The sequence below is a fragment of the Mixophyes fleayi genome, chromosome 6 (genome assembly GCF_038048845.1).
Source record: "Mixophyes fleayi isolate aMixFle1 chromosome 6, aMixFle1.hap1, whole genome shotgun sequence".
In the NCBI taxonomy this organism is placed as follows: domain Eukaryota; kingdom Metazoa; phylum Chordata; class Amphibia; order Anura; family Limnodynastidae; genus Mixophyes; species Mixophyes fleayi.
The window spans coordinates 8,290,477-8,303,313 of NC_134407.1; the positions used below are offsets into that span (position 1 = coordinate 8,290,477).

At 39.6% G+C, this 12,837-nt stretch overlaps 1 protein-coding gene across 8 annotated transcripts in view; it reads left to right on the plus strand.

Moving 5' to 3' along the window:
* SORCS1 (sortilin related VPS10 domain containing receptor 1) overlaps positions 1-12,837 on the plus strand; it is a 459,666-nt gene that overhangs the window by 363,170 nt on the left and 83,659 nt on the right. For all 8 annotated transcript variants that reach the window (XR_012693296.1, XM_075215731.1, XM_075215724.1 and 5 more), the window contains exons 15-18: positions 8-125; positions 4,256-4,386; positions 8,952-9,065; positions 10,528-10,699. Coding sequence is in view for 7 of the 8 variants with exons in the window: in XM_075215731.1 (XP_075071832.1) it covers positions 8-125; positions 4,256-4,386; positions 8,952-9,065; positions 10,528-10,699 (535 nt within the window). In the remaining variant the exon portion in view is untranslated. The remainder of the gene's footprint in view (positions 1-7; positions 126-4,255; positions 4,387-8,951; positions 9,066-10,527; positions 10,700-12,837) is intronic.

Here is a 12,837-nt window from a genome sequence, read left to right on the forward strand (position 1 = left end):
ATTACAGAGTCTTTGGGCATTTTGGTCACCGGTCAGAGTGGCAGCTCGTAAAGGTGGATTACAAGTCGATTTTCGATAGACGTTGTAACCCGGAGGACTACCTTCCCTGGCAGCTTCACAGTCAGGTATGACGTCTAGTTATTAATAATTATACATTGTACATATTTCACCTATATGGTAACTACTCACAAGATCTGGATAGACTTTCGACTTCTTCCCTCAGAACTCATCAAACACGTGTAACTTGCCACGTCTCCTGATTCTTTGTAAGGGATGTTAATATAATGCATTCAGCACCTGGTGATAAAGCCAACTTAACGCGCTTTAATGCAGATAGTCAACAAAAAATGTCAGTGTATGGACCTGTACAGACACGTCTTCTGACCAGTGTCTGCTTCGCTTTTCGTCAATATTAACATTCCCTGCTATGTTCACGAGTTCAAATTTTCGCTAAAATAAAGTGGTTACATTGTCAATAGGACACGTAGTAAATGTAATAAACTGAACACTATATCCCTTTTATAAGTACTTTGGGAGCTCCCTCAATTGCTGGCTGCATTCGTGGACCATCGTGGACCATTGGTTTATGCTAAATATCCCATGCTTAGTCTATGATCAATCTATTACCTACAAATCTGTCAGTATTATATGGGTCATACCTATATGGCCGGGTATTTGAGTATCCTACTCTACCTCCCAGACAACACTCTCCTCTGTAATCTATCTGCTTGGCTGGTCAAGCACTAGATTCAGGTACCACCCGGGCTGGAGACATTATCTGCTTTTCTTTTCTTATTTTAGTCTTCCATTTATTAATGATTTCAACAAAAATTGTTTAGTACATTTTATGGAAAATAAAAGTCCCTATTATTGTGCGCTTGGTCAACAATTGGTCAGTGATAGATTTGATTAAAGAACAACATGTCAACACAGTTTTAGTAAAAAATAACAACAACACTATTTAAAATTAAAGAAAATGTTCCAGTTTATGAAGCTTTTATATGTATCGGTGGCACAAACTGATTGTGGGGCCATGAAACACCAATAGTCTTAACCTGGGTACACACCTATGTAGTCTTACGTCAGATGCATGTCTAACAATTTCACCAACAATTGAAAGTCCCGATGATCATGCAGATTCATGTGTACACACCTACACGATTTATCTTCTGATCTGTTCTCTTCATCTCTCATAATCATCTGCTGAAAAGATGGTGACTCTGTACACACTACAGATATCTGCCTACACTGCTGGTGGTGAGTGCGTACACACTGCCACATTACCCCATCGTTCCATCGTTGATCGTGATTTTTAGGAAGTTTATAAAGCCAAATCAACAGATGCCATGAGTTTTGGGTTGATAAAACATGATCGTAGGAGTAACACACTCTTGCAATATCTGAACAGACGGTCATGAATAGTGTAATCTGCCTAATAACTGTATAGATGTGTACCCAGATTTAGGAACTTAAAATTTGCTTTAACGTTTCACTTAGGGCCCGATATAGAGTTGGGTGCAACATTGAAACGCTTGGTCCCCAAATCGATGCAATTCCTCCTCAAATCAGGCAGTGCTACTGTTTTACATTTGGGCAGTTAACAAATGACACTTAAGGGTATATTTACTAAGCGGCGGCTCTGATTCTTTGCACTTTGACGTCATTTTTTAAAATAGCAATTTTATTAAAGACAAAGGCCATCGGATAAATATACCCCCTTATGTCAGATAAAGTATATAATATATGAGACCCGTTATTCTTCATAGCAAAATATTACCCTTGGCTAGAACTACAATGAACAATCCTACCAATCAGGGTTGTCCAGCAATGAGTAATGCTAATAATCTAATAACATAATAATTTCTGTCTTCTATATTACCCAGCCAATCTAACTAGAATCCTTAATGATCCCAGAGTTTCTACTAAAGCTCCTGGGAAGAAGAAGTGTCGCTTAGTATGAAGAATACTGGGAAAAAATGCAAATATATCATTATGAAGAATAACAGCCCTAAGCGAGAATTCTCAGAGGAAACAGAGGATTAAAGAACATGATTAGAGGCACAGCAGGGGGCTTCCGTTACAGTTATGGGGTTAGCACAGTATCCTGGGGGACTGCAGCTAGGAAATTACATCAACCAACATATTGAACTAGAATAGATGTAACTAAGGTGTTAGAGATGACACTATGGGGGTCCTGCAATTAGAGGGTCCAGACTGCTTCTAGTACAGTGGGCGCTACAGAGGAGATGAGAGAGCACGTAGCAAAAATGTGTGTTAGTTAAATTTTTTTGCAGTATTCACGTTCCGCCTCTGCTTTGTGATACCGTGGAATGTCATTCTCCGCTGTATGGGCAGAATGACATTCCTATATCGTTGAATATATAGTCTACAATTAGTGTGGCTTAAGGCCAAATTCGGAGGACTGTCCAAAATTTCATGGCCAAATTCAGAATCAGGGGAACATTTCGTGGATCAGTTTTGAAAATTCCACTCACCTCCACTCTCAGCTTTATTCTACCAAGTGCTATATATATATATATATATATATATATATATATATATATATATATATATATATATATATATTTAATGTTCCCTAGTATGTGTGAGTGTCGGTAGGATGTCGGGAAAGTTTGTAGAGCGATCATTACAGTTGATTATCCAAAATTCCTTGTCTCACCCGGCATCTCGGTCCGACTAGATATATAAAGGCTCATAGAGTTCATTCCGATTATTATCATTTCTCTCTATGCACGGAAGCTGGGGGAGAATAATTTTCTGCTTGTGTCCTCTTTCTGCTTTGTGTTTGCTGCAGCAATCGCTGACATGAACATGTTTAAGAAGAGCAGAACTTGTCAGCGTTTGATTGCGAGTTGGCAGCTGCTAGAGGCTAGCGTCAGAGCGAATATTGTCGAGCCTGGCAGTGATGGATTGGAGCCGTGTCTTATAAATAACAAAGTGGTTTCGTGTCACATTTTGAAGACTTTTAATAGGAAACTTTTACATGAGCAGTTGCATGTAGCTCACCGGGGGCTCGGGCAATGCTAGACTTGCCTGTCTTGTTAACCTTAAGCTACTGAAAACTTATTTACAAGTTTAAAAGGCCAGACAAACAAGCGAGTGGGCAGAATTTTTTTTTTTTTGCTTTTAAGTAGCATCTTTCCATAGCCAAGCGATTACAGTGAGCCAATCAGCCTTATACAAAGATCACAGCAATTTCAAAGGCAGAACAAATAATTTGAGTGATAAATTGGATACAAACAGAATTATTGGATCATTGCACAGTCCATTATTGCCAGCCTGGTGACATTGTGAGTTGTTGTTCCCTTCGTAAGAGATCGGTGGCCGCCAGTGAATAAATATACAAAAAAATATTCTTGTGTGACAATAACTCAGGTTCTATCCAATTATCTCATTTGACAAATGTCTGAGTTTAAAAACAAGGACATTGCTGCTTCATCAGGAACGACCTGAGTCGCTTGGTGGCTTAATTCTAAAAAAAAGTTCAGTGTTTTCTAAAGGGTATGTCCGCCCAAATTACTTTTAACATGTACCAGCATTTGAAATTATTTTGTGAGTTACGATTTGTATTTAGAATACAGCAGTTTTGAGATATGGCAAGTTACAACGTCCATTGTCCTGGCCTTTCCGTTGATACAATTTACCATCAAGTCAGCCGGTGTTGCGGCATACACTGGCTGAAAAGTGGTGACCTGGGTCAGAGAGTCCTAGCAATAAAATGGCCAGGACTTAACAGGTAAGCAAAATCAGCATAATAACTTATCCTATCACCAAACAGCCGAATAAAAAGATGGACAGTAAATTTATTAAAAAAGAAATTAAATGTGATATTATTTAATGTTGTTTGAAGATGCTGAAATGTCGTATATGAAGCGTAAAAAGGGGTTGAGCGGGTGCACCTAGTTTTCTGCCATGGATTTGTGAAGCAGAAGTTGGAACAAGCCGAAGAGAGAAGTTGGGCAGAGTGAGGACAATATTTGTAAAGTTTTTAGTAGGTGCTTCGGTGCCGCTGGTTTTATAGAGGAGCAAATATGAAGTTTCATGCTACTTATGCACCTGGGCCTTGCCACTGGACTCACCTATACTCTAATGGACACAGAAATAAGCTTGTCCACCATATTTCTTGGATGATGCACATAATCAATTCAAAATAACTTCTACCTTCAAATAATTTTTAATACAATACATTTGGGATATATGAAATAGAATAAAACATTATAATATCTCATTGCAGGGAGAAGCGTGTATTATGGGGGCCAAGAGAACCTATCAGAAGAGGAGATCGGAGAGGAAGTGCGTGCAGGGAAAATACGCCGGCGCTATGTCATCCGAGCCTTGCGTCTGCACTGAGGCTGACTTTGAGTGGTGAGTATAGATAATGTATAATGGCTAGCAGCATTATAACACATTCACAAATGACCATATATAAGTATGAAAGTAATAAGGATATCTAAAAATCATACTTGCCAACAATGGCAATTAGTGCTCCGGGAGATCGGGGGGCGTGTTGCAGGTGGGGTCCGGCGGGTTGTATCATTTGGCCCCACCTCCTTAACCTCAATCAATTTTCTGGACCAATTACAGCAGGGATTGAGGCCAAGATGTCGCGTGATTCGCATCATAAGCCCCACTCCCCCCACCTTACTTTTGAGCTTTTTTAAGAATCGGGAAAAAATTAAAAAATAATTCAAAAGTGATAACTTTGATAGCTATTTATAGAGGAAGCCAGTACACGCTTTCGAAGGTCTAAGGTCCCTTCGTCTGACAGATTAGAAATACAACTAAGATAAGTTTAACAAATATACAAAAACCACAGGGCACAAGTATTCTGAGCATAGAAGAAAGAAACAAAATAAACTGTCATAAGTTTAGTCCACTACAGTCTTATTCCATTGCTTAATTGATGCCTGGAAAAAGCAAATTTCAGCGAAACGCGCATCTGCATTAGTTGTTTGTGTCTCTCCTCCTCTGTGGTAATAGTTTATGTGAACATTTTGGACTAATGCTGAGACTCCGTTAGATGGATATTTAACAGCAATAACTTGCTCAAACCCCGAGAGTTAGTAACTAATAGGCAGTCAGCAATTCACCCCCTCATTCAATGAATACAGGGAACTGCAAAGCAGGTACAATGCCTGTTAAAGATTTAGGGAGGTAGCGGCAACCTATATCTCTCAAGGAAAGAATCTTTGATCGGGATATCGTAGCACAGGGGTCAGGTAACTTTTTTACCTTTTACCCCCAAATAGCTAGTGATTGGTGCTCCTGCACAAACCTCACAAATTTTAGTGGCAGGGTTTGAATGGAAACATGTTGGGAAGTATATCTGTAACCCCTGTCCAATATACCATAACAGTTTTTTTTTGGAAAAAATAGACTTAATTTATGTAACAATCCAATCCATGGAGAGAATAATCCTTATCGTTTACATAACATTTTCCCAGTGGTTTGCGCTAAATCTGTTCTGCCCAAAACCTTCATATTTTCCAATACAACGTGACACCAGCTTCAGTTTGGAAGATAGAGCACTGTCTGCCCTTCTGTGGAGTAACGTTGTTTCCTTTCGTTATCTAGGTAACAGACTCAGTACATCCTGTGTTACCTTCTCTGCAGGTGTTTGTAGGTTGGATTCTAACACTAGTTTCTCCAGCTGTGTACACACACTCACACAGCAATGATAGTTACTCTTCAGTGCTGGCAATGGGTCGTAAATAAAGTTCATTGCCTGAAATGCTGTATGTAGAATTAGCTGCCGCTGTAGGTTACACTTTCCCCACCAGGGCTGAATTCCGAGGACATACAAAACCATTAAACGGTTAAAATGAGATCCGCGGAAGGCATTGCTACAGATATGTCATAGGTCATATACATACATCAAAAACAGACACATTTCTTGGATAAATATCTTCCTGGACTTTAAAACAAACAAAGACTGTAAAAGATCTAGAATCTTATATTTATATTATCTATGCATAAACAAATGGCTGTGTAGAGGTGGAGAAGCCTTTAGTGTAGCGCTTGACTGTCATTATTCTCCACAGTTCACTGATTATTTAAATCAATATCACACATTTTCCATTGAAGAACAATGAAGAAGCCAAATCCATTCTGTGATATAAGAATTATTTCACTGTATAGTGTGCAATTAATTCTGCTCCATCTGCACACACAATCTCTCATCAGGTTTTGGAGACTGACAAATGGATGCGGTAATAACATATCCTATTATATGCATCCTCACATTCATTGGCTTGTACATCACTTCCCACAAGTTTTGGTAACTATATTGATTTTTCTGTCTTTTTCATGCATATTTTTATATCATCATGCATAATTGCTTATGCTTGTTGCCTATGGATATGACACAGGTCTGTGCTCTGCACTGGATGCTGCTGCGATAAGAGACACTCTGTGTCTTATAGTAATAGAAAGTACTCCACCCAATGATAGAAATATATGCATGAAAAATAGAGAAGTAATCTAAAAATAATAAGAAAACTGCAAAAAAATATAATGGGCAGCACAATAAGGACAGTACAGGAGCCACAGGAAGAATGGCTACATTGAGCCACAGTGTCTGTGCTGCACTGAAGAGGTGGGGCATACGTGCGGAATGACCAATCACAAGCCGCAGTCACAGAGATTGTGGCTTCTGATTGGTCCTCACATCTCCACTCTTCAGTCATTTTAAAGCAGCAAACTTAAGTGGTCTCCCGGTTCTATATTACAGGCACAGAGGATCCTCCGTAAAAATGGCCGCCCCCAGTTCTCTGGGGAGGGGGTAGAAGCAGATGAATAAAAATTAGCGGTTAGATCGTAATGGAACTTTAACTAAAGGAGAGACAAGAGGATGTTGGATAAAAATGTCACTGGGTCTAAATTGGGGAATATTTATGATGTGAGCTCTGTAGTTTGTGCCTTTATATATCTTTGCTGAGAAACAGTCTGACTCTACCATATTTCACATTAATTTGTCCCAGTATTTTAGTTTCATGTTGTTGGGCAGCGATCAAATACTCTCCAGCTCGGATGAAGTATAAATCTTTACAATACTGAGCCGGATGTTTAAAACAAGTACATCAGTTTCAACATGAACATCAATAAATCCTTCTGAGACACAGCGTCTAGTAATATTCCATCCCTCTCTGTTAATGAATTTCCTTTTAAATCAGGCTGTAGCAAAGGAGCTTCCCTGCCGTCTGAATGCCAGATGTAACATTAAACTGATGGATGTGCCAAGTATTAATTAAAATACAAAAGGGTCTTGTATGAGGGCTGATAGCCGTACCCACGTGTAAAGAGCCGTCACCCCATAAAATGTACAAAGGCGTAGACGCTAATGACAGTTTGTGGGATAGGGAGGAATCCGATGTGTCACTGTATCCTGGATATCGCATAACAAAGAAATTAAAATGCATTCAGCACTTACGCACGTTAGAATTGGACGCAATTTGGCATTTTTGGATTCTAATGCACTTTTGCACAAACCGCTAAGTTCTGAACTAGCGCTCTGTGCGCTTGCCCCGGAGGAAAAAAAGCGTATTATACGCCAAAAACGCAATTCAACTAAGCATGAGCCCCTAAGTCGCATCTTGCTCTTACGGCCGCTTGCGCGATTGGAGGCACGGAATGGGAAAAGGAGGGGGCGTGTTGGAGCAAATGCGCTAAATTTTGGTCCAGCACATGCCGCGTTCCACCGCCTGTCAGTGACGTCATTGGTTCCGAGTAAACTGACTGCTACTGAATACATTTCTAGAAACAATATTTATACTTTTGAATTACGGGTCTAAGAGATGATATTTTATAATTGAAATCATATTACATTAAGAAAAAAATGACCGGACGTCTGGAGTTATGGAACATTTTCAAAATCAGGAAAAGAAAACACAACTTTAAAACAAAGACACATGTTTTGACATAATGCAGTTTTGTTCTCGCTGCTCTGTTGTTTCATTTGGAGTGTATTAAATAAACATCGAATTAAAGGTATCCTTTATGCTCCAATATCTCCTGGTGAATATAATTTGAGAAATAAAATATTGCGTTATTATAATCCCTTCAGCAGTTTGCAGACAGTTACCAGTAAAACTCAGCGTTACAATGACATTATTAATTCCCCCCGGGCTGAGTTTTACTGTGAGAGAGGGATTCTCGGTTTAGTCATTTTGGCGATAAATGCTATTACTGCAGACTGCGGCACTGAGAAATGCTCTGATTCACACAAATTCTCAATTTAAAGGAAAAGTTTCAAACTTTTGTTGCAGTTTTTATCCATGACTTTTGGAGCTGAAGTGTGCTGGCAGTTTAAAGGGACATTAAACTGAAACTTTATTGATGCTAAAAGCCAGAAATGCTTTTATCAAATGCTATCATTTTGGCAAGCTAGTATTCTGTAAGTTTCATTGTAATTTACCACTAGGGGTGCTGATCCCCTGCCCTGTCTGGTAACGTATGTCATTTTTATAAATATAAATCAATATGCATTTGCAGTAAAAGTAAGACGTGCAATATAGCTTTTACCATATACATGCTTTACTAATGATGATGAGCTCTAAAATTGTTTTAATTAAAAAGAAAAAGAAGTGATAAGTTTCCCAAATTGAAAGTTTTCAGTGGAATTAGGTGTTTTTATGTAAAGTCCTAAGTTTTAATTTTCTTCTTGCTTCTTGGGTGTAAATGTATCAAGCTGAGAGTTTTCCAGTGGGTTTGGAAAACCAATCAGATTCCAGTTATCATTTATTTAGTACATTCTACAAAATGACAGTTAGAATCTGATTGGTTGTTAGAGGCAACATCTCCACTTTTTCAAACCGCCGGAAAACTCTCAGCTTGATACATTTATCCCCCGATGTCTTGGACCTTAGCTCTGTACTGACATATACTCCAGTCATGCATCATGTGTTAATTGCTCTTATGCCCTCTTTTTCTAGTGATTATGGGTATGAACGTTATAGCAATGGTCAGTGTCTGCCCGCTTTCTGGTATAACCCGTCATCTTTGTCAAAAGATTGCAGTCTTGGGCAGAGTTACCTGAACAGCACTGGGTAAGTAACACCCTCATCTGCATTTGTGCACTTTTACATATTGTCACAATATGGTCTTTTTAGATAATTACTGACTGTATATCTACAAGAGCATGGCACAGCATTCAGGCTTCTACATCTTATTGATCTCTGCTGCAAAATCTGTAGACAACCATACTACAACAATAATACAACTGGTATACGATCAATTGCTTATGGTGAAGAATGCTACAGCAGTTGCTGGACAGGCAACTGCTTGAACATAAGCAGGCTCCTCCAGTAGAAATTCCATTTTTGTCAGCCTTTACCCTGAATTCTCTTCTTAGCCTATATCCCGGCTGCTTTTGCATTTAGTGCACAAATACTGGACAGCTTAATTTCCAATTTGCAATTTAGAGTTGAACTATAACGCCCCCACCATTTCCAACTCTACATCTGTCCACATATGATTCAATTGCCCCCCCCCCCGTCCATCCCCACCCTGCAGTGCCACATGGTTTTCGCCAAAGTTCAAAATTCTAGTTGGATTTACTCCTCACTGTGGCGGAAATCCCATTGTGAGCCATAACCATGGTAAGCAATTGTCTTGCTATTTTTAGACTCTGTACCCATAAAGCAATTGCCACCTGGGAAATTAGTGCATCTGGGCACCAATACAGCTACCTCTTATCTGCTGAAAATGAAAAGTGACAGCAAGATGCCGGTATAACATTTTCAGATTTGCTACATAGAGATATTTACTCCTGTATTAAAAAATGGTTTAGTTAAAGGTTATCTATAAAAAATATAATAATGCATAGTATACATGTATCTATATTTAATCATATGCATGTTATACACAATTTCAAATAAAATATTATGTAGAAATGGTGAACTAGTCTTGACTATAGACAGGAACAGTCAGAGAAAGAAAATTATATTTAAGTGAGTTTTGGGGGGGAAATAGATTTGTGTAGTTTGGGTTGACGCCAAGATGACAGAGGGCACAGGTAGGGGCAGAACTATTGACATTGAATGCTGTGCAGATATCTAGGGGCCCCTGTCATCCCGGGGCCCCATAGATGCAGCACCCACTATGATGCTGTAGTTCTTCCACTGACAGACTGTTTCACCCTGTTACAAGCTCATCAGTGTACAATAGATGTTTTCCTCTTAGCATTTAAAACTCTACAGAGACCACAGCACTGAAAACCAGGAGTCAAACACATTACATAAAAAAGAGACGATCCAGGGCCTTTACTGAAAGATACTCTATGGTATTATAAATGTTTTGCAGCAGAGATTAAAATATTTTCAATTGAAATTCTTCTTTTATTCTGAACACAAATCTCCAAATGATATTTTTATAACCCCCCTATGACATCACTAGATCAAGACAACCAAGACAGAAAATGTAAAAGTGACACTTTTCTGTGAGGTTCATATTTACAACGTGATTCTTATTGTCGCTTTGATGCTAATATATCTTGTTACATTGTTTCAGTTACAGGAAGGTTGTGTCTAACAACTGCACGGACGGAGTAAGGGAACAGTACACAGCCAAACCCCAGCAGTGTCCCGGGAAAGCGCCCCGCGGCCTCCGCATCACCACGTTGGACGGGAAGTTAACGGCAGAACAGGCGCATAACGTCACCTTTGTGCTGCAGCTAGAGGAGGTGGGGGTGATATAGCGATAAATCGATTTTCATTTTATCTACTACATTTACTGACTTGTCATGTCACATGCATAAGTGCACACGTTAGAACAGGGGGGTCACTGATTGGCGTGTCAAGGTGGCAGAGACTGCAGGAGTTGGTAAAGTTTGGGCACTATAGCGCCTTGTGTTTAACTATTATTATATATTTATATAGCATCCCCATAATCACTTATCACACACATACTAGCACGGTGGCTCAGTGGTTACCACTTCTGCCTCACAGCGCTGGGATCATGCGTTCATTTCCTGACCATGGCCTTATCTGTGTGGAGTTTGTATGTTCTCCCCGTGTTTGCGTGGGTTTCCTCCGGGGGCTCCGGTTTCCTCCCACACTCCAAAAGAATACTGGTAGGTTAATTGGCTGCTATCAAAATTGACCCTAGTCTGTGTCTGTGTGTGCCTGTGTGTGTGTGTGTGTTAAGGAATTTAGACTGTAAGCTCCAATGGGGCAGGGACTGATGTGAATGAGTTCTCTGTACAGCGCTGCGGAATCAGTGGCGCTATATAAATAAATGGTGATGATGATGATGAGGATGAAGCTAGGGTCCATTTTCTGCAAGCAGCCAGTTAACCTACCAGTTTTGTCGGAGGAATCACCCGGAGGAAACCCACGCAAACATGGGGAGAACATACAAACTCCAAACGGATAGGGCCCTGGTTGGAATCAAACCTGTAGCCCCTACCCCGTGAGGCAGCAATGCTAACCACTGTGCTGCAGTTCAAGTGTTTCATCCACATGCAAAAATGAAAAGCTCTGCTGTGGAACGAGAGAATTGAGCTTCATATGGTGGAGAGTGGAGGGGGTACAAAGTTGCCTTGGTGGACCTAACGTGCTATTAGAAAGGACTCTCATCATTGGTACGGTTTATACCATGCTAAAGGTTGCACAGAGCATATTTATAGGGGCATTTCACCCAAACAGAACAGGGGTGTGATTTTATGTAAGATGTGGATGGACACATGGGGGTAATTATGCACAGTAGATGGGCTGAGCGCCCTCATATTCTATTGTCTTCTACTCTGTATTTCACAGTCTAAAGTTACAGTGTGACAATTGGTCCCAGTTTCAACGTAGCAATATGTCCAGATTATTTCTGTTACCTAGGAAACCGCAAGCCAAACACAGACCTGTGAAATTACAGACATTTGAAGAACTCTTCATAATGTCACCAACATCAATTTGTGATAAACGTCATGCTGAGCAAATTCAGTGCAAACTCTTCTGTTATGTCATATGTATTATTTAGCTCATTATTGCAAGGGGTGCGTTATGTTTCAGTTTTCAGCACTTTTTTTGTGTACTTCCTTAAATTTATCAGGGGAAATATATGTGACATAGACAAATATGTGTAAGCATACCTGGGTTTCAGGAGCGCTGACCCCTCTTTCAAGTCTCTTTCTTTACAGGTTTTGAATAATAGAAATAAAGCTTATCCCAACAGTCCTAGGGGTATATTTACTAAACAGGGGGTTTGAAAAAGTGGAGATGTTGCCTATAGCAACCAATCAGATTCTAGCTGTCATTTTGTAGAATGTACTAAATAAATGATAGTTAGAATCTGATTGGTTGCTGTAGGCAACATCTCCACTTTTTCAAACCCACAGTATAGTAAATATATCCCTTAATCCTACCTTTCTGATTATAATAATAATTATAAAAATAATATAATAAAAAAAAAATATATATATATATATATATATATATATATAGGGCTAGCACACTCCGCAACACTTTACTGGCCATGACATTAGATCACGTCCCCAATCTGTACAGACCCCAAGTTTTAACCTTAGGCCAAATATTACTCTAAATATTATATTTTTCTCTCTATCTAGCTTAGTCTCTCCTGGCTCTCGCAGCATTATTAACTAGCCGGGCACAATTGCAAGTTACCCCCCATTTCTATAAAAGAGTGTGTGGGCCAACTAATGTAATAGTACGACTTCAGTAAGCCGCTCCTTGGAGTCTGATTGACACCGCGGGCAACTTTGAAATTTGAAACTGTCTGATAACAAAGAACAATCGCTTATTAATTTGTATTGTGTCCACGATGACACAGCAGGAAGTAGCAGATAGAGAAGGGGGGGCGGAATTG